The sequence below is a fragment of the Ochotona curzoniae genome, unplaced genomic scaffold (assembly GCF_017591425.1).
Source record: "Ochotona curzoniae isolate NIBS_2020 unplaced genomic scaffold, NIBS_Ocur_1.0 contig_3622, whole genome shotgun sequence".
Taxonomy (NCBI): Eukaryota; Metazoa; Chordata; class Mammalia; order Lagomorpha; family Ochotonidae; genus Ochotona; species Ochotona curzoniae.
The window spans coordinates 24413305-24436123 of NW_024465926.1; the positions used below are offsets into that span (position 1 = coordinate 24413305).

A 22819-nucleotide genomic window follows, 5' to 3' on the forward strand; every position below is an offset into this window, starting at 1 on the left:
GAGAAGAAAAATCTACAGCCCCAGAGGCTTGAGCGCGAGCAGATGAACGATTTATCTCTATGCTATTATAGCCTTTGCCAGCATTCAACATTTCTTTCTTTTTTTTTTTTTTTCTTATTTGGCTTAAGTACTTAATTCTGCAGGTAGCTGTAAATGGGAAAATAAAATGCTGTTCAGATTTAAAATGACAGGACAGGAGTATGTGCAGGGGACTGATAAAATATCTTGAATAGAACTGACCTTTCATGTAGCTGAAAGTTACTGGGGGATTCATCCTCATAATTACCATATAGATTATTTTTATTTCTTTCCTGCAATGAAACATTTCAGAGAGCAGTAGTGCTGATTGAATGAAAATTGAACTTGTTAACATTCTTTTCAGCTTAGCCTGTTGTACATAACAGAAGGTTAGCTTTGATGAATTTCAGAATTCTCTTTGATATCTAAGGAACAGACAGTAAAATAATTGTCTCTAGTTTGATATTTTGTATGCCCCCCCAAAAGAGAATTTATAAAAGCACACTGATAACACACATACTTTTTCTTCATACATTGTATTTTAAGTTTAGAGGCCCGACATTTTATTTTTGATATTGCTTTGGATTTAATTGTGTGAACACATTTTTATAATGATGCTACACTGGTGCTGTAGTACTAAATGGAGTATTAGAAAATTGAAAAAGGTGGAAGTCAAGGAAGTATTATTTAAGTATATTCATATCTGAGCCTCTTAAGGGAAAGAAAAAGAGAGAGAAAAGTCTTTATGAAAGATACATATGCTAGAAAAACATTATAAATCCTTAAAATGTATGCCCGTCCCTTACATCATAATGCAGGCATTATTTTATGTGAAAAATGGGCATAAATAAAGCCTGCCAAATGACCAAGTTATTTTCAAAAGTTTTAATTTTTCACGTGATCATTTGTGTGACCCTCATTTGGAAATTATGTTTGTGTTTACAGAAAGACTTTCATGCCATTTCCTGCTGGTTTTTTTTTTCCAAAATCTTGCATTAAGAGAAATAGCAGACTTTCAATTAATACATTGTTTTTAGCAATGTTGCTTAATGTGTTACAGATAAAACAGTTATTTCATGGATCATTAATGTGTTTAATGGGTGGAACGTTCTATTAAAACAAGCCCTTCTTATTGTTATGAACGTGTTCAATGCCATTGTCAATGGAGGCTGTGCAGCCAAATCCCATGGGATGAGCACCATTTAGTCATTGGAGGAATCCACAATTTCTCATACACATTGAATGATGACTTTGGATGTGTTTATTTGTGGCTAAACCATGGCAAAGAAACCTGTTTTTTGTCAGGTAACAGTAGCAAAGGCACAGCTCATGTAAGTAAGGAACTCCCTGTGAGTGGGCTGGAACCAACCTGTGAGAAGTCTAAATTATAAAGTTGATTTACTGAGTACCTACTAAGTGCTTCTTACGATTCCTAATAGGGACTAGTTGTACTATTTATAAGACTGTTTTTTTGATGACCGTAAACCATTCTGTGTGAATTCATACTCTCATTTTTGCTTTAAAATTGCTTATCAAAAAATCGGCTTTAATTGAACTGTTACTGTAGCTTGACAGTTATCTGTCGAAAAAAACTCAGGCATAGGCACTTTTATAAAGATGTCTCTTTTTTTTCCCATAAGGCAATTAGCCTTGTACCAGGGCTTGAAATAAATGTTCTTTATCCATGAGCTCTAAGTACTACTGATTCTGGGCGCTGACTTTAAGGTTGAGTTAACTTTAGGTTCGCCTATTAAGTCAAGACTTTGTTCCAGTCTTCTAATAAGCTCACTTAGCTAGTGGCCATTGTGCTATGGAACTGCTTGTTGGATTTGTCACATGGAAGGGGCCTTTTTGTGAAGAAGTGATGCTGTGGTTTATTTCCCTGGATCTTTATAGTGTGTGTTCTACGTAGTTGGCGATCTTCTCTGCTTAGTGGTGGCTCAGAGGAGATAAATGGTATTTCCCCTCTCTCAGAGTCCCAAACAAAATGTGTGTGATGGCTCAAATATGTTTCAGAGTGGTGAGAGTTACCGTGGATGCCATTACCTTGGCTCCATTAATTCTCAGCTGTCCTTCGAAGTGGTCTCCTTGATTTGGCATCCTATCTGTTCTCTACGTGAATATAAACGCCAGGAAGGCAAGTCCTCTCCTGCCTCGGTGGCTGTGTTCTTCATCCTGGATGTGAGGCAGCCGTGGGGATGACACGCACTAGGCTCTCAGTGTTCAACACTATAAAAGTGAAAGGACCATGAAAGAATACGTATTTGTGATTAAGAACGTATCTTGGCTGCCACATGAAATTAAAGGGCAGGGTCTTGGAAAAATAAAAAAAAAACTGTAAAGGTGAAATTTCACTGCAAAATTTTAACTTAGGACTAAAATAAGCATGAAGCTGAGACCTTGATAAAACAAAGGACTTACAGAGCACACGAGTAAAATGCCATGAAATGTTTGATAATAAACTTGAAAAATTTTATTTTGCTAAGAAATAGTTAATTAACTTCAGGGAAGACTTTTCCACAAAACTTTTCATGTGGAGATGTTTGATTATAACCCTGAGAGTACTTATTAAATAAAAATGATCTATTTCAGGGCAGATATTTTGGTGAATATAAACTTGCTGGTACACAGGTCTGTAATTATCATTGGTATGTGTTTGGTGTCATTAAACTTGTTTTGAGATCTGTTGGGGTTCGAAATGAAGTAAATGTGCATAACTATATGAATGTTGTTAATTTGGAAATAGAAGTTTGACCTCGTTGTAGGATATCACTAAATAATTGAGCATAAAATTCCTGGTCTGAAATTCATATCTGTTATTACTTTAATGTTTATTCATACAAAATAAGTCCTATTACCAATAATTATTTAATGACTTCATTTCTCAAGAAATATTGATTAAAGAACTGGCACAGTGAAAATACATTTAGTCACGCCCTCTAACATATCTGGATTATTTGCTTCTTAATTGGATGTTATCCTCTGTTATGAAAACCTAATATAGGATCATTACAGACAATATTCATTTGTAACTGTTGCATTAAACACATTTGCATATTATATTTACAGAAAGCTTTGGTGCTGATGAAATCAAACCAAGCTGAAGCAAGCGCTATTGTGATGAGTAAAAATAGGTAACCTAGCATAACAGTGTATATATAGTATGGAAAATTTTTTAAAAATCCGTTTGAAAGATCATTACAAAAGACACAGTACTGGAAGATGTATAACGAAGTGTACAGCACCAGTGTAAATATCGCGTTGTTTCTGCACTGAAAAAAAAATGAGTGGAGAAGATTAAATATATAGAACAGGTAGAGTTTTTCCTTGGGTAAAAAATAAGGACATACTGTACCCATTCCCCCTTGCTCCACCCACACTGAAAGATGTCTTTCCATGAAGTACAGCAGTGGCAATATAATAGTGATTTGCACAGAAAAGAAGTATTTCAGCTTTCGGTTTTCTCTCCATCTTGACCGAGTCAAGGAGGAAGTCTCAGTTTGGGACTAGTAAGTATTTGTCCTTCTTCAGTAAGTGAAAGTGGAACTCATACCTTGAGCCTCAGGTGGGTCCAAGTAGCTACAGAGGATGGCAGTGGCTATTCTGAGTATTCATTTGTCATTCTACTGGTCACCAGCATTTTTAGTTTTTTTTTTTAAATATATATATATATATATATCAGCAATCTAAAGTTTACTTTTAGCATTAAATCAGATTGTATGGTAACAAAGATAAAATCAGAGTGTATTAATATAAAATAAGATGATGTGTGTTTAATAATGATCTGGGTTCCCGGAAATTTAAGAAAATGAGGGGCTGCTACCAGAAATATCCATTCATTGGTTTCCTGTTTTTAAAAGAACTAAAAGACAAAGAACTCTTTCATCAGGTGGAGAAAGAAGTACGCCTCAGCTGTGCCTCCCCCATCCCCTGCATGACAGACACAAACCGGAAGAGTCTGTTGACCATCACATGCGTAAATTGTACTCAGAGTCCCAGAGTTGGAAGCAGTGCCATTCCTATGAGTGAGAACAATCTCATGGGACCCTTTATGCACTATTCTTAATGAGCTTCTTTGCTTGCAAAAATTTAATCCTTGGGCTGCTCTTCAAAACATAGATTGAAGTGTCAGGCTGTATATTTGAATTATTTAATCAAAACATCTGCGGTTGCTTGAGATGTGTCACCCACATGGTAGAGGCCCTTACTATGGACTGGAGTGAACAGTCCTACCCAATAGCCATGATGCTGCACGTCTTCAGCAACATCCATCCTTCTACTTTGTGGTTGGATTGCAGGTTTTCTCCAAGGGACTGTACGGCCTGGCACTTTATGGCCATGACTTGCCTTTCCAGTCTTATAGCCAACCTAGTTTTTCCTGACCTCTCACTGCCTTATCCCACCGTGCACTTCCCGAGGTCCCTGGTCCCTCCGCCTGGGATGCTCCCGCCTCTGTTCATTCCTCAGCTCAGGGGATCACCTGTTTTGGCCAGCATCCCAGGTGCTCCCCATCCTGCGTGATCTGGCCTATTGCTCTCCCTCCAGTCCACAGCAGTTCATCCTCCATCTTCTCTACCCTGCTCCCAGCTCTCCTGGCCTCCTTTCTGTTGCTCCAGCACACTAGGCTTTCTCCCACTTTACACTTTCCGTATGGTGTTCCCTCCATCAGGAACATGCCTTTCCATCACTGACTCCTCCCACAGTGATCCTACACATCTTATTCTCTGATATCTTCCACCATGATTTTTTTTTTAGCTAACGTGATCATTACACAAATCAAGACATCATGTTGTGCCTCCTAAGTGCATACAATCACTCACTATGTGTCAATCAAAATCATAAAATCATTGACTTTTTAAAATTAGGCAAGGAGTTAAGAATGCTACCAGTGTTTAGCTCTTATTGTTGGATATGATGATGGCAATTTCTTATAATCCACGGTTGGCTTTATTTGCCTGTAAGTGATCATGGCTAAAGCTTTCAAGACTTAATTTTAGTAAGTGAGAGGTGATGATTTACAAAAGCACATTAAATTCCTTCGGGCTCTATTTATGGTTGCATATCTCCTTATTGTGTCGTGGGGAAAAAAATTGTGAGCTGCTTGAAGGAGCATATGTAAATTACTCTGGCTTACACTTTGTTATAGTAAACTTGTTAGTTCAGTTTAAATTTCATTTTGAGCAATGTTTAAAAGAGCCACATTATAATTTCCTGGTTCCATTTGCTATATTGGTTTTCCTGACCTGATACATAGTAGGTGTTTAAAAATATTTATGAAACTCATGTGACCTTTTTCCTAAAGTGAGAATCCTAGGGCTGAAAGTAACATCTTTTAAAGGTGATTCCTTAACGGGAACCGATGGGAGCTGTTAGGGCTTGTCAGGTCCCCTAAGCAGGTGTTAGTAATTGGTGGCCCTAAGGGTCATGGATTTGTAAAGAGACACTTTGACCATTAATCTTCTTATAATATAATCCTCACCCACAGGAAGTGATTATTGGATGGCTGTGAGACCGGGGTAATGCTCACACATTTTGATGTGTCGATTATATGGACCAAGACTGTTGCAGTCCTTGGTATATGGTTCTGTGGGAAATTAGGAGTGGGTCCACATCTTTTGGATCTGAAGTTTTTGGCAAGATCGTGGCCCTGTCACCAATGTGCTTCAAGCATGGCTGTCATGATGGCCACACGTGGAAGAATAGCAGAAAGACAGCAGAACCCAGGCACAGAGTAATATGGTGAGGAATCTCCGTTTACCAATTAGAAATGGAGTGGTTTTCCTTAAAGAAGGGGGGTTGACAATAGGAAGCCCGGAAGTGAGTCATCTTTATCTCAGTGCTCACTTCCACCACCGAGGCCCCAATTTTCTGGACCACAGTTGAGCTAAGATGGTGGCCTAAGAAGTCATTCGTATATAAAAAAAATCTTGATACAATATGAACAAATTTCATGTGTTTAAATTTAAGAGAATAGTGATGCCACCATACTCCCTCTCCTGCCCACGTTCCCACCCTCCCTTCTCCTTCCTTCCTTAATTTGCTAGAAATTAATTTATGGGCCCAGCATGGTAGCCTAGTGGCTAACGTTCTTGCCTTGCATGCATGAGGTCCCCATAATGGCACAGCTGGTTCTTGTCCTGGTTGCCCCACTTCCCATCCAGCTCCCTGTTTGTAGACTGGGAAAACAGTAGAGGATGGCCCAAAGCCTTGGGATCCTGCATCTGTGTGAGAATCCCAGAAGAAGCTCGGATGGACTCAGTTCCGGCAGTGGTGGCCACTTGGGGAGTGAGCCAACAGACAGAAGATCTTTCTCTCTGACTTTCCAGTTGAAAAAGTATTTATTTTTACTTATTTATTTTTTAAAGTGCAAAGCAAGGCAGCTGGGACATGAACCGGCTCCCATATGGGTCCCAGCATGTGCACAGCAAAGATTGAGCCATTGAACCATCACACTGGGCTTCTTCCTTATTTCTTTATTTTAATTTTTACCAGTGATATGCTATTAGTTGATCTTATAATAACAAGCTCAACCCTCCACTAAGTAAAGAATTAAACGAATAGTTATTTACTTGTTAGACAGAAATCTTCTGTTTTCTGGGTCACTCCTCAGATGCCCACATAAAATCAGGAGCAGAAACTAAGTCCGGCTCTCCCCTTGAGTAGTGGCAGGAATCCCAGTAGCGGAAGTACCACCTGTTCCCTCCTACAGTATACATTGGAGGGAAGCTGGAAACTAAAGTGAAATCAAAACTTGAAGCCAGGTGTCCTGATATTGGATGTGGGTTTTCAAAGGAGCATCTTAACCACTGTGTAGCTGTTCATCCTTTGGGCATCACCCTGATTTCTGCAAGAATGGATTTATTGATAGTATCCAATTCAGAAAGCCATTTAGGGGTTAAATACAAAAATGTGTGTTAAGTTTAACACTTAGTGAACACAAAGGAAAGGGAACTTTTTAGTAACAGTGGATCTTGGTAGACGCTCCCAGGCAAGTAGATCCATACTTAAGGCATAAATTTCAAGTGGAGTTCCGAAAGGGCTGACATAGTGAAGAATACATATTTTGTGGCCTTCTCTTTGACTAGAAGATCCATTGAAAAATGCTGTAGTTGTGGAGTAAATTAGTGAGGCATCTCTGTGCTGATTTTCACAGGCATTGGAGCAAAGAAAGCAAAGTAACGCCTGTTAATGAGAAACCTGCATAAATCAGATTATCATATTTCATGGCCATGCCTGTTAAGTAATTTATTATCATGCATTCAGAATTAAAACACATAATTTAAATGGGCTGTAAAAAGTTTGCTTAGAGATACTTGAAAACATCTAACATTGAAAAAAATCTGAAATGACTTTTTTAAAAATGCATTTGGAAAGTAGAATTTAGAACTACATGGCTTAATGGCCATGCGTTGGGGGACAGAGTGGCAATGAAGGAAGTGAACCAAGGTTTAATATCAAAAGAAAATGGAAAGTAGATCACTTGCTCAGATTTTCTGGGAGAAATGGTTAAACAATGTGACACAGCGACAATTAAGAAAAAAATGATGTGCCTGCAGAAGGATGCCTGCCAACAGACTGTCATATTTTAGGAACAGCGGAAGAGAACATTGCCAGTGAGACAAGGGTGAGTGGGATTGTTCTGATACTGAGGCAGACACTTTTCTACAGGAATCCATAGTGATCTACTAGTTAAGCAATGGGAAATTTATAGATTTCATATTAAAATCTGGCAATCAACTAGAGACTGTTTTAACCGCTTCTGTTATCACTTTGGGGTTTTTTTCCACTGCCTGAAATGTTGTCATTTTTGATGACTTCTGTATTTTGATCAGGAATTGGCAAAAAGATGTAAACGGGAAAAAAGCTAAGATTTCCCCCTCATCTTCTCTCCAACCCATCCTTTACCGTATAACCATTATTAAGAGCTTGGATGCAAGTTCGAAGTTTTTCTTTGCGTTGCTTGATTGGCTTTTGAAGAAAAATGGGCTGTATTGTATAAATTATTTTGTGACTTGCTCTTTTTAGGGAATGTATCTTGGCTAACACTCGAATTCCGTGTTTCTCATCCAGGAGTGATCTTGAACCCTAGGGGGTAAAGTCTGCAGATGCTTCTCACTGATGTGACTGCAAGGGATAGGGAGTTAGCTTTCAGCATCTAGTAGGTGGTATAGTGTCTGGAAATCTTGCTAAAGAGCCTAACATGCATAGAAGAAGCTTCCAGAAGGGGGAAAAAATTACCTAGTCCCAAATGTCAATAAGGCACGATTAAGAAGCCCTGCCCTAGTCAGTATACATACATTGATTTCATTATTTTTAAAAGCTTCATAACTCTTTGTTGTAAAGAATAGACCATATGTTATGAAGCTAGTTTCTTTTGATTACCTTCTGCTGTGGGGCCATTTATATATTTAAGGATAAAGAAGCCCATTGCCCTATTTGTGTTATTTACAATTCATTCTGTAAGAAAAAAAAAATAAGCCTTCTCAAAAAAACTGAAAAGAGAAACATGTAAGAATTTCCAGGCCTCTGTGTAAAATTATATCCTGGGTCACTGTGTGTCAAGAGAATTTGGTGTCAGTAACATCATAGACTCTAAATGACATGTCTTCAAGTAAGTCGCTTGAAAAGCATGTCTTTATTTTTTGGGATTTTTTGAAATTTAAGAGAAAGAAAAAGCAGCAGTAACAACTCGGAGCCCTATTGTTTAACTTCTAAAAAACAGAGAAAGCTACTTTTGAAGAAACTGCAAAAACTTTGAGAGAAAACTTATTTGATGATCACCACTTTCTCTCTACATGTTTCAGCAAATTCATTAGTGCGTTAAATCATGGGAGGGGAAACAAGGCACAGAAAAGTAAGTTTAAATGAAAAAAAAAAAAAGAAACGTGATATCCAATCCTAGACATTGAATGACTTCCAGATGCTGTGGACAATGTGGTTCAGAATCGAAATGACCCTCTGGTCAACCACAGAGAGCTTTTTTACCAAAAGGGTACCCTGAAGCAAGCAGATGTTTATGCTGTGAAACCAAAGCTCTCTGCTCCCCTAGCCTCTGCTTGACAGATGCATTCCTTGGAAGATAAAAATCAAGTCCTCATCCCCTTCTCTCCCAGAGTGGGATGGAAACCGATGGCCCCGCAGCTCTGTGTAGGAAAGAGGTGTGATCTCTACTCCAACTCTCCCCCTACCACCAGTGTCCTCAATAAGAAGCAAGAATTGGAAATCTACATTTGCTTTTTCTAATAACCTTTTTCTCAAGATTATTAGAAAAATGCTTTGTTTTAAAGATTTATTTATTTTTACTGTAAAATCGGATATATATAGAGAGGAGGAGAGACAGAGAGGAAGATCTTCATCTGCTGATTTTCTCCCCATGCGGCCGCCATGGTTCGGGCTGAGCCAATCCGAAGCCAGAAGCCCAGAGCCTCTTCTCAGTCTTCCACGTGGGTGCAGGGTGCCAAGCCTTTGGCCCACTCTTGACTACTTTCCCAGCCCACAAACAGGGAGCAGGATGGGAGCAGGACTGCGGGGATTAGAACCCATGTCCATATGGGATCCTGGCTTTGTACTTTTTCAGCATGCTTTTTTGCTTTAATTAGGTAAATTCATAGAAATTCTGAATTTGTAACAAGTTAAACCCATCTAAGGAATTGCTCACACTGCACAGTTTTTGTTACTTGGGGAATTAAAACCCTTTTCCTTCCTCATGGTTGCCCTTGCAGGATCAAAACCATCCACAAGTTTCACAGTACCATCCAGATCCCACCTTGACCATGAGGTCCATCGTCCACATGACGGAGGCCGCTCGCTCTGGGATCATGCCTCCTGCCCAGCTGACCACCATCAACCAGTCTCAACTTAGTGCCCAGTTGGGGTTGAATCTGGGAAGTGCCAGTGTGCCCCACACATCTCCTTCACCTCCAGCAAGCAAGTCGGCCACTCCCTCCCCCTCCAGCTCCATCAATGAAGAGGATGCTGACGAAGCCAACAGAGTAAGTTGGATCTTAATTCGCATGGAACCCACTAGAAACTATGGGCTCACCCCCAGCTCATGTTTGGGAATTTCATTTATGGTATTAACGCCTTCCTTATGGATTTGGAAAAACATTTAAATTCATGATGGTTTTCCATTGTTTGCTCACTTACGTATTTTTAGTTGGTGTAAAGTGATTTAACCACAAATGAGAAGATTGGGTAGTGAGCCAGTGAACTCTTAAACAGCTCTCATTTTCCTACTCTTGAAAAGAGAGGGATTGCCTTCAGATTCCAAAAATTTCCTGAGATCTTAGACTTGCAGGAAGTGCTAAATTACTCTGGCTCCAAGTTGTTCAGGTGAGTACATTTCATCCATGTTGTTGGCTGGACTCCTTGCCACATTTGGTAGAGCCTTGCTTACCACTTGGTAAATTATAATCATTTTGCATCTTTTTTCTTGCCATGGAAAGATGTATGTATTTTAAATGTACGTACTTTGAAATTAAAAGTTAGGTTCAGGTATGATTCCTAAATGCCCCAAATAAAAATCCTGAATGAGAAACAGAATTCCGTAATAGTCCAAAATCACTTGCTCATTAATTGTGTTGAACATCTACTCAGTGCCTGGCAGTTTACTTGGATCTCGTGGTATAAACTGTATAAGAAAGTCACTGTCCAGGAGACTCCCCACTGGGGATGCATAGCAGTGTTGAAAACCGGGCTCCTGGTGTGATTAGTGTATAATTGATGTACCTAGTGTGCTGTGAGTATAATCGATTCTGCTTGGGAGAGTGATTTGAGGAAGACTTTATTGAGGAGGTTGTATTTCAATTATGTCCAAGAGGATGCGCACGAGTTCGTGAGGCAGAAGAGAGGGGCCAGGATTCTCAGAAAGGAACAGTATAAAACAATGGAAAGTCATTGTCAATGTAGAGTTTGATACGGATGAGGAAGGAAATTAAAGTTGAAGGAAGACATATCTTAAAATGGGTGGGAGTGGCCTGTCTTCCGGTGATAGTTGAGAGCTGATTAATTACGTGCAAAGTGGAATGGCAGAAGTAAATTTTGCTTTGGAAAGATATAATTTTAGTTACACATAGCATGCACTAACAAGGGGGATCCTTTTGTTATGTTTTCTCTCATGAAAGGAGGGAATGGGTGCAGGGGATGCCAGATTAATGAGACATTTAAGAGGGTGAATTTGGAGTGGTTGTTTGACACAGTGATTAACATACTGGTTGTATGTCCTTATCCTGTGCCTGAGTTCCAGTCCTGGCTCCTTTCCTGGTTCCAGCTTCCTGCTGGTGTACACTCTGGGAGGCAGCAGATGTTGGTTCAAATCGCTGCCACCCATGCGAGGGGACCCTTGGAATCAGTTCACAGCTTCTGTCTTCAATCTGGCCCAACCTTGGCTGTTGTGGGTATTTGGGGAGTAAACAATCAGATAGGAGATCTCTTTCTTGTCGGTCTGTCGCTCTGCCTTTCAAATACAGAAAAATGCTAAAATAAAGCAATCTTCCAGATTTGGTGATCCATTCGAATTTTTAAAGGATGAATTAGATTCTAGTTTGAGAGCCAGCCTAGATATCCATAATGGGAAGGAGAGGAATGCTTTCCCCAGGGGGAAGCTGAGAGTTGGGCAGCTTTGGTTGCATTTGAGACACTTACATTTGAGTCTAAGACTCGGTGCACTGGCGCTGGAAGAACATTTGGAGCACGTCAGCACATGCGTGTGAAGATGTGGAAATAATCAGAATTTCTTAGAGAAGAAGTCAAAGGTAGGATTGTGAGCATTATCCTTCTAAGTAGTAAATCAAAGAAGAGGTACTAGGAAAGATTCACGCGGATGAGCGAAAGACGAGGGAGGTTAGAGGGACACTGGAAACCAAAGGGATTTTCCAGAAGGGTTTGGTCTATAGCATCAAGTGAATATTCCAAGGCACAGGGGTGTGTAAGGCAGGGTTGGTAGTACTCACACCCTAGGACTGGAGTGTGGGAAAGGGAGAAGCAATGCCAAAGGAAGACAGCTAGATTTCAGTTGGCCACTGCACACTCAAGTGGGTTCCTTCCACTCGGTGTCCACTGATCTTAAAACTCATCTCTGTACCATACTGAAATTGTCAGTTCTGAAAGAGATCCTTTTTTAAAATGACTCCTGGCATGCTCCATTTTGAGTGAGGGCCTTTGTTTTACGTGAAGACAAGGAATCCAATGTGTTTACTTTTAGGCAACTTAGCTAAGGAAGGAAGATGAAAATGATCATCGATTATGTCTCTTTTGGGCAAAGCTATTTCTCCAGCTGTTCCAACCCTTTTAAGTCGACTACACAAAAGCTCCTTCAGGAGAATTAACTCGGAGGTTTTGTTTGAACTGTGGGATTCTTCATTTCTGGTTTATTCTTAATGATTAGGGCAAGTCATGGTTTTTCAAAACAGGGTCTACAGTTGTAGACATTTAAAAAATTGTTTAGCAGAGAATGAAGTTGAATTCCTCTTCTTTGGAAAAATCTACAGTGAAACTTACTTTCATCTTGCCCTTGGTCAGGGTTTTGTTGGCACTCGTGGTACCAAATAGTCTCTGAGAACTGGAATATGGTTGTTTGACTCAATTAGAAAAATCTGTGTGTATATGGGGTTTTTTTCCCTTGTGAAAGTAATGTTTTCATTGAAGGAAAACTTGGCTCCAATTAAAGTTCTGACCGAAAGTCATCTGACTCCCTTGCAAGTTCAGATTCATTTAGTAGAATTAACCTAGTCTCACTTAATTTGAGCATCTGAAAAAAGCAAGATTATGGGGTCCACAGAATTGCTGAGTTAATTGTGTACGTTATGAAAAGTGGCAATTTGGACAAGAGGTGAGATGGGCTCTGACTCCATTCAAAGTGTGTCAGTTCTGTAAAGGATGAGTGTTGTTAGCACTCAAGGGGTGCAAATAGTAGACGCTTCTAGAAGCAGCCAGTGGTTTATTCACACTTTGAGCATCCAGTACACTCAAGAAAAAAAAAATCACTCATCAGTTCTCTCTGAAAATTTTAATAATTGAGCTAAATTCCAGATGACTCTTATTCAGAAAGTAGTATTCGAATTAGGATTCAAAGCCATTAAAAGCCAATCTGTTAGTAACTTGAATCTATTTCAGTTGATCTTGCCTCTGGCTGGCTTTTAAAATAGATTTTGTCAAACACTTGAGGATTCTTGCAGAAGTCAACTGCAAAATCATCTTCACTATGTGACTATAACATGGGCATAAAACAAGGTTCACAAGTCACCTCCTCTGCTTCCCTGATGAGTACAGGACGAGTGGAATTAGATGATGCTAGCAGGTGAATAAGGAGCTCAGCATTATGAATGTCGGGAGCCATACTCATCGCATCCAAGTATCAACTGTTGCTCTCTTTCAGATTTTTTTACTTCATGGAAAGTATCAATTTCCTTCTCTAGATATAGTGAGTGTGACGTTTGTTGCTCATTAACACATGAAATCGTCAGGTTCTTGGCTAACGATATTTGTGGGTAACATCTCTGATTATCCTGCTCCCTAGAAAATTATTATTTTAGAGAATAGAGATTATCTTTCCCATATCGCCCAAGTGTGGAGATTGCTGATCGTTTTCATTTGAGTTCCTAGAAAGCCATTCACGAAGTAATGTTTTGGCAAAACCAAAGTCGGCTTCAAAAGACAAAATCGGTTCAGACGAATCATGCATATGGCCTGTGGCTCTGGGAAGAGGTGTGGTTTCAGGTATCTGAATACGAACAATGTCCTGAATATTACTCGGTTTTTAATTCTAAGACCTCTGAAAATGTAAAATCTTTTGTTTATGTAGACGTGGGTAGCAGAGCATACACACACATTTTTATATATATATATATAGCAATGCCTGGTACAGAGTGTTCTGTTTCTCATTACTCATAATTGCTATTTAGAACATATGTTGTGAATGTACTGAAGATACTTCTGGGCCTCATTAATCAATGTTCTAAATGCTAATCTCTGCTGTCCAGTTAACTCTAAGTAAATTTACCCCTCCCCCGACGTGGTGGTGATTCATCTGTTGACAGTGCCAGGCAAAATCATAACGGAACGACTGGAGATCTGAGTTAACTTCTGTTGCACTCTCTACAAGAACATTCTAGACAGTGATTTTTCTTCCTCCCTTTTCAGACCATCGGAGAGAAAAGAGCAGCTCCCGATTGTGGCAAGAAGCCCAAAACTCCAAAGAAAAAGAAAAAGAAAGATCCCAATGAGCCCCAGAAGCCAGTGTCGGCATACGCTCTGTTCTTCCGAGACACCCAAGCTGCAATTAAAGGTCAAAACCCCAATGCAACCTTTGGCGAGGTCTCAAAAATCGTAGCGTCCATGTGGGACAGCCTTGGAGAAGAGCAAAAGCAGGTGAGGCAAAGAAAGATGCAAGAGGGTCCTATGTTTAAAATCGCTTGGCCTGTTCCATGAACCTTTTCCGGGTGCTCCCATTCACTTAATATGATTGCGTCTTATGAAAGCTTTTTTTTTTTTTTAAGCTGAGGAATTAAAACACACGAGCATTTCAACCCAGACTCCTCTGTTGTTATCGATTGCTCGGTCAGTTTAAGGATGCACGTTCACAGTCCATCCCGAGGAGGGTTGGAAAAAATCCAAGCTGTAGCCAGCAAGCATAAACTTTTGATGATAATCTTTTCATTTTCAATAATGGGGAATTTTTACCCTTTGTTCAAAAAGAGCACTACAAAGGGATTAGGTCCATCCTGCTTGCCTTTCCATTGATCATGTTTCCGAATCCTTGTGCTGTCCTGGTGGGTTTCCAAACTTTGAAGCCGCCTCTGCATGTCTCATTATGATCACTGGGCATTTGAAATTGTATTCCAAGTTCATTTGAAAGCTAGGCAGTGTGAGAGGTATTCAGAGATTAGCCATGCTGGTGGGAGATACTTCCTCAGGGGCTTGGTCTCCTCTCCTTGCCTGTGCAACTCCTCCGCACAAATGAAGAGAAGAATGGATTCCTTGGGGGTCGAGCCTCCTCTTGCTCCTTGCATGAAACTCCAATTACCATTAATAGGAGTTAACTTTTCCAAAACCACAGAAGGATGAACCCTTCTAAATGACAACACTGAATGATTGTTCCAGGAATTCGGAATAGAAAAGTCCATTTTTCTTTATAAGTCACGGACATGTTTGATGAAATTGTTTCTTCCTGCCTTGCTTCATTGCATGGTGAAACCATAATATTTTCCTGTTTATTTGTAGTAATCTTATCACTGTAGAATAGGATCCTTTAGAAGGCTGGTGGAAAGTGGCGTGAAAAAGTTAAGTACATTTTTGTGCAAAAAAATTGAATTTGGTACATATGAAGGATCTTCAAAAAGCTTCTGAAGAATGAGTGTAACTTTAGAAAAAAAAATTCTGTGTGGTTTTTGGTTTGGGGGCCACCAGAACAAGCTAATCTTTTCATTCCATTTTCCATGAATTTTTTGGAAGTGTCCTAGTGCAGCAGACTGGTTATCTATCCCAGAAAGGTCATTTTAAGGGATAGCAAGTTGCTAAATGTTAAGCCTTGGAGGGAAGGGAAGTTGTGCTGTGGGCTTCCACGTGGCCGTCAGATCTATTAATGTAACTCATTCGTTTCACTCCTGGAAATTTCCTCACTTTTTTTCTGTTTCTCACTTCATCTTTTCCTCCGAAAGAAAACTATGGTTGAAAGTCTTGTGTCTTTTCTCTTTTGTTTCCACACACTCTACCTGTCAACATTTTTTATTTTTTGATTCGGTGCAGTTTAGAAATGTGTGGGCAGCGGAGAAGACGTTGGTGCAGAAACTCATTACTTTCCATAATTTAAGCCATTTGCAGCAAAGCTTATTTTTCTTGCCGCCTTATTTATCACCTTAGCATGAGGCCTTCGGCTGTGACTCTCAAAGCATTCTCTGTTGCCATGTGAAATCTTTTTCTGATTTGCTATAGTAAACATCAAAATTGGGCTCCGGTGAGGGCGCGGGGTTCTGTTTTGTTTTAATATTTCTCTCTCTCTCTCTTTCTCTGTGTGCGTGTGTGCGTGTGTGTGTGTGTGTGTGTGATCATTTCAAAGTTAAAGCCTTGGAGACCAACTCTTCTCTGTGTTAGGTTTCTGTGAGCTAATTTGTACTACAGTTACTTTATAAGCGAGCCTATATCTGTTAAACGTGATGCTGATTGTGTTCTTTTAACAGGTTTATAAAAGGAAAACAGAAGCTGCCAAAAAGGAGTACCTGAAGGCCCTGGCTGCCTACAGGGCCAGCCTCGTTTCTAAGGTAAACCAACGAGGTGCTGCCAGGTTCTGAATGGTTGGTTACACAGCATGGAACGCAGCCCAAGCCCTGAACACATGAATGCCACTCCCCTCCGAGTCCATCAGAGTGCATCCTGACCACCTCACAAAACTTATTTGTTTCCAGTGAGCTCTACTCAAACAATGGCATGAGAAATGCCAGTGAAGCAGTGGAATCTAAATTGTTGCTGGAAGATAATGCCCATCTTTGTACATACTAATGTCACGGTAGAGATACATCTTGGGAAGCTTCTAGTCCGTAATTTGGTCAGGGAGTGAGATTTGTGTGTGTTAATGTCCTCTGTTTAGACCAGGAGACATGCTTGTCATAAATTCTCCAGAGAATACATTATTATTATAGCAGGCAATAATGCATTTTTGACCAAACTGCTCCACATCATATAAATAAATAAATAAACCTCATGATTATTTAAAATAAAGTATGTTCCAGAAGAACTCACTAATAACGTATGTATTATACATAGGGCATGTATGTGCCGTGGGCTCTGCCTATTAGAATATGCTCCGATTTCCCAATGCAAATGCTACTCCAGATGATTAGCTATTAGCTTGATCCAAAAGGAGCGAGTTATTCCATCACTTGAGCAACTCATATTGTCTTTTTTGCCTCTCTTGAATTCAAAGAGGCTTTGGGGGGAATCGTTTGAACTGATATGTTTTTGCTTTTGATGCACTTCTGGCAAGCAGAGATTTTCTTGTCATGGTTGTTGTCTCAAAGCCCTGTTTTGAAAGGGTTGACTCCCTTTTCTCTGTTCTTCACCTGGGTTGTTTCTTCCTCCTGTTAAGATCTCCCACTGGCAGCTGCTCTGAAGCAGAGCCACACAGGTCCCCCTGCCTTTGTTGCCAGCTCTCAGGACACTTCCCACCTCATTAGAAAGAGAAAACACTTCTCGGATCTCTAGCCAGAGCTGTACTCTGAGACTCTGGAAAGCAGGCGTGGGACAATACACTGAGTCGTGTGTGTTGGCAATGAACAAGGGACTGTGGGGGCTACGGATGTTAAGAATTGAGGTGTAGAGAGAGTAGTTAATTAGATGGAGTGAAGTGAATGGAGTAACAGCGCATGTACTTCTTAAGTGGATCATTTATACATCCATTCACCCACCTGCAGTTATAGGTGATCTTTGTGCATTAGAGCATGAATAATTGACCATATGTGGATCTAAGCCAAGAACCAGTCTCTCAAAAGGCATTTAGGAAACAACCTCCATCATTGGGCTCATCAGGTCTGTGGCTGATTTACAAAGGGCAACTGAAAAGTTACACGTTGTATACCAGAATCAGGATTGAGAAACATTTGCAGATGGACTTTAATTGCACAGAAAAATAGATAGACCGAATTTTTTAAAAGAACAAATCTAAAATATTGTTTTGCTTTGTCTGGATTTTGATGCAGCAAAGGCAGTTTCAGTGACTGCTGCATGTACATTCAGAGATCTTGGAGGCAGCTAAATTAGTTCTTAAGATATCGATTTGCAATAATTTCTGGGGCTAGCATTATGAGTTAGCAAATACAACACTGGCATCCCATGTGGGTACTAATTTGAGTCCTGTCTACTCGCTCCACTTTTGATCCAACTCCCTGTTAATGTGCGTGGGAAAGTGTTGGAGGATGGCCCAAGTGCTTGGGCCTCTGGACCCACATGAGACACTAAATGAACCTCTTGGTCTTGGCTTCAGCCTTGCCAAATCCTGGCTGTTGAGCCAATGATGGAAGATCTCTCTGTGTCTCTTCCTTTCTGTCTTGCTATAATTCTGCTTTTCGAATAAATAAAATACATCTTTAAAGAATAAGAATTTCTGCTTGAACCAAAATTATGTAATTCTTAAGAATTATCTGAATATCACAATTACAAAGAGGCAGGAAACACACACACACACACACACACACACACACACACACAAACACACAATCTTCTATCAGCTGGTTTATACTCTGCATGGCTGTCATGGCCAGGGCTGGGCCAACCTGAAGTCAGGAGTTTGTTTTGAGTCTCTCAAAAGGCTGTAAGGGGCCCAAGCTCCTGGGCCATCTACTGCTGATTTTCCCAGGCCATTCATAAGGAGCAGAATGAGAAGTGGAGCAGCCAGATACGAACCAGTGTCCGTGATAGATGCCAAAATCACAGGTGGCGGCTGAACTCCCTACAGCTCAGTGCCCGCCCTAATGCAGTGATCTTCCAGGAAACAGCATTACATTGCACAGGATGATGACTTGACCGCATCTGACCACATTCTCAAGGAAGATGGCCACTAGGTGAGGAAGACTGAAAGTCAAGTCTGACAGAAACTGAAAAAATGCAGGAAGGTAGGACAGAGGACTCTCACACCTCGTAAGAGTGACCATCCAGAAGCTAAGCTTGATCACTGTGTCCTCCACAGGAGACCTTGTCAACCAAGGGCAGAGTTAGAAGGAAAAAGCTTTCAGGCTCACCGTCAGCAGCAACAATAGCGTTGCATCACTTGTAGGTTTCAGCAGCACTTACACCTGCAGGGCCTGGAATCCACTCCTTTACCATGTGACTGCTGTCACTCTGAATCTTCATGGTAACCAAGTAATTAACAGATGCTTATCTGGTGAAACAGGAAGGGGACAGTGGAAGGCATCTGCATTTGTCATTAAGGCGACATCTTAACAACTCCGTGATGAAACTGCTTGGGTCTCTAAACCCAAAGTCTCCTGTGGTTTCTTCCTTAATACTAACCTGGTGACTTAAAAATATTAGAGTATGTAAGAACTATGTTCATATGAATATGTACAGAATCCTGTGCATTCCATTGTGTGAGTGAGCTATTGGGTTGTAAAGGTAATTTTGAATATAAATTTTTTTAACCTGGAGATTTCAGAAGGTGACCCTTCAGTAACATTCACCCTGCTGAGTTCTTGTACGGGAGAAAAGAACTGCCCACTTGTGAGCGTTGACTTACAATGCTACCTTTTTTTTTTTTTTTGAGACTGAACCTCTCAGCTATGACTTGTCTTATGTCAAGTAACTCCCCATTTGCAGTCACTTTTCGGTTTCTTCCAACATGAGGCTCTTGTAAATCCAAGTCATAAAAGTGCAGAAGATAGCACAGTCACCAAAGAGGCTAGATGGCCACTTTGATGCCCTCATGCTGCCTCTGCCACTCCCCTCTGGTCAAAAACAAACAGAACTAATTTTGTGCAGAATAAGAGGGAGAGGCTAACGTTCAGATGAAATCATTCCCATCGCTGTTGGATTAGTACACCTGTTTTCTTTTGTGAAGGTTATTTTAGGTTTTTAGCAGAAAGTGTAATTCAGCATGTTGAACCCTTCATCTGTTGCTTCACATCTGATAGGTCATTCAGCCCCATGAGACCTGAACATTCTTCCATTATCTATGAATTTTGCTGAATTCTAGAGATCTTCAGGGGTAGTTGGCAAATGATAACATTGCTAAAGTTGTGAAGTACTTTAGTGTCTCTGGGAATCCAGTCTTGCCTTGTTTATGTTTAGAAGAAATCTGTTGTAAATAGTTGTACAAACTCAAGACTTTGAAGTGTCCTAGTAGTGGTAGTTTTGTGGTTTTGATGCCTGCTGGTAAATAAACACAGCTAACATTTGCTAAGTGTTTCCTGTGGGCCTGTTGATTTAATTCTCAGGACCTCCACACAAGGTTAGCACCTTCTCATTCCATGGTTTGGATAAGGAAACTGAGGAAGAGATAGGTGAAGTAACTTGCCCAGAGGCCCAGAGTATTTAGCTGGTGGAGCTGGATATGAACTCCAGTGATCTGTCTTCTAACATTTGTCTTCTAACTCAGTGGTGAAGTTGATATGGACTTACATATTGGAGAATGGTTACGCTTTAGTATGTGTCTCAGTTACCTTTTGCCCCAGTACTGCTGCATAGCAACTAGCCAGCAAGCCCAGTGCATTCTTCTATTCTGTCTGGGGTCAGCTTACCACCTCCGGGGACTGGGTTCATTCACACACACACTGCTGTGAGATCACTGTAGAGTCAGGAACCTGAGCCCCATGTCTGTCATCCTGCACATGCAGTGGCAGTTTCCCAGAGAGGCTCAATATCATTAGAGCTGCCTGCTTGGAATGGGGGCTGTGTCACCGTCGCCACATTCTCTTGGCCAAAGCACAGGCCCTTGGCCACCTCAGGCTGGAGAGGGAAGGGACTTTGATTCCACCTCCTGGGGAAACTGAACAGTCACAGGCATGGATGCTAATGGCTGTTATTGAAATCAATGGAGAATATTTTTAAAACCAGTTCAGTGTTTGAAATGCTTATGGATTGTAACATTCTGGAAATCTCTGTCCCTTTGCAGGCTGCCGCTGAATCAGCAGAAGCCCAGACCATTCGCTCTGTTCAGCAAACCCTGGCGTCAACCAATCTGACTTCCTCTCTCCTTCTCAACGCTCCGCTGTCTCAGCACGGGACAGTCTCAGCATCACCTCAGACTCTCCCACAATCACTCCCTAGGTCCATCGCCCCCAAACCTCTAACCATGAGACTCCCCATGAACCAGATTGTCACATCGGTCACCATTGCAGCCAACATGCCCTCGAACATTGGGGCTCCGCTGATAAGCTCCATGGGGACGACCATGGTTGGCTCAGCCTCCTCCACCCAAGTGAGCCCTTCTGTGCCACCGACCCAGCAACATCAGTTGCAGTTGCAGCAGCAGCAGCAACAGCAGCAACAGCAACAGCAGCAGCAGCAGCTGCAGCAGATGCAGCAGCAGCAACTCCAGCAGCACCAAATGCATCAGCAACTCCAGCAGCAGATGCAGCAGCAGCATTTCCAGCACCACATGCAGCAGCACCTGCAGCAGCAAATCAGCCAGCAGCAGCTGCAGCACCTCCAGCTGCAGCAGCTGCAGCACCTCCAGCACCCGTCGCAGCCTTCTCCCCGGCAGCACTCCCCTGTCGCCTCTCAGATCACCTCCCCCCTCCCTGCCATCGGGAGCCCCCAGCCAGCCTCACAGCAGCACCAGTCGCAAATCCAGTCCCAGACACAGACTCAAGTGTTGTCGCAGGTCAGCATCTTCTGAAGACACCGTGGCAGGCGGACAGGCGCGCACGGAGCAGAGTGACCTAGGAGGGGGGAGCATCTTGGCTGAAGCGTGTTAAGTTGGTGTTGGTTATGCAGAAATGTGTAACAGACCACACAGTCCTCTCAAGTGTCTATTAGATAGGCAATAAGAACTACAGTTGTAGCTGGGTAACACCTTTTAGCTGACTCTAAATCACTTTGTTTTTAAACAAGAAACGCTGTGCTCTCTTACGTGATGCCTTTTTTTTTTTTATTTATTCAGGCTGTACCTACAATATGTGAATCAAACCGTTTCATGAGTCCTGGAACTTACTGATGACTATAAACTGGCCTGAGTCGTAGAAAATGGCCTTATTTCTCCAGAAGTGAGTACACAACACTTCCAGGCTATTTGAACTTCTGAAGCCCTAAAAAAATAAATAAATAATAAATAAAATAAAAAGCACAGTTGTAACTACCTGAAATATGAAGATTCAGTTTCATACAAGCATTTGTATGATGTGAATAGTTGATGGCATTTTTTTGTCATGAAAAAAAAATAATGTAAATCACAGACTTTTGCCAAAGCTCTTATTTTTTTTCTAAATCTCTCAAGAAAAAAATAATGCAAGTGATTAGATCCAGTTATTGACTAATTTCCACTTTTTATCCATGACCTCTCCAAATCGAAACACGTATATGTTATAACGATATCCATGACCACTGTTAGCCCACGCTAGGCATTCCAACTAGAAGGAAAGAAATGTGAATATTATATTCCGTGTTTTAAGTGACAAGTTTCGAAAAATAAAAACACTGTATTTTTAAAAGGGAAATGCACTTAAATGAAAGCAGTTATTACAAAAGCGAAGATTTAAAAAGACAAAGCAAGAGTTTTTATTATGATGTAATACCAGTAGAATATTTAAAAGGCACACCACATCTGAATAATCAGTGTAAATATTTTCTTTCAAAGTTGTAAGTTTTCATATCATGTGTTGTAAAGTTTTCCTAAACGAGGCTTTAACGTAAACACTGGTGACATAAACCGTTCATGGCTACGTTGCTTATTGTGTTTTTATGCTGTTTTATACTTTTTTATGAGTTACGATAGCAGCAATTAAGTTGTTTGTATTTTGCTTAACTAAAACAAAAATGCTTTTATCTTGCTATAGAATAAACACATTTCAGTAAAAACCGTGGACTGTATTTTGATTTCGTGACAAGAAACTGTTCACTTTTCAAATAAAATAATATGTCAAATTTCACCTTTGGTTCCTTGAATACGTAAAACATGGGGGGAAATAGGCTACAGCTCAAGTTTTATTTTATTTGGATCCCAACATCATCTTCCATTTTCGGTTGGAAATTGGATACTTCTGCCTAAGAATTTGGGTTGCACAGCCGTCACTAGGGATATTTAAACGTGCACGCGCGCGCACACACACACACACATCGGAAATCTGTTAAATACAAGCACAAGGTGAGCATGAGGAGA

The 22819-nt window shown here is 40.8% G+C and overlaps 1 protein-coding gene across 1 annotated transcript in view; it reads left to right on the forward strand.

The window, feature by feature from the left end:
- TOX3 (TOX high mobility group box family member 3) overlaps positions 1-22582 on the forward strand; it is a 108779-nt gene extending 86197 nt beyond the window's left edge. The window contains exons 4-7 of the mRNA XM_040982130.1: positions 9741-10010; positions 14158-14385; positions 16194-16274; positions 20615-22582. Coding sequence (XP_040838064.1) covers positions 9741-10010; positions 14158-14385; positions 16194-16274; positions 20615-21340 — 1305 coding nt within the window. The 3' untranslated portion in view covers positions 21341-22582. The remainder of the gene's footprint in view (positions 1-9740; positions 10011-14157; positions 14386-16193; positions 16275-20614) is intronic.
- The last annotated feature ends 237 nt before the right edge of the window (positions 22583-22819 follow it).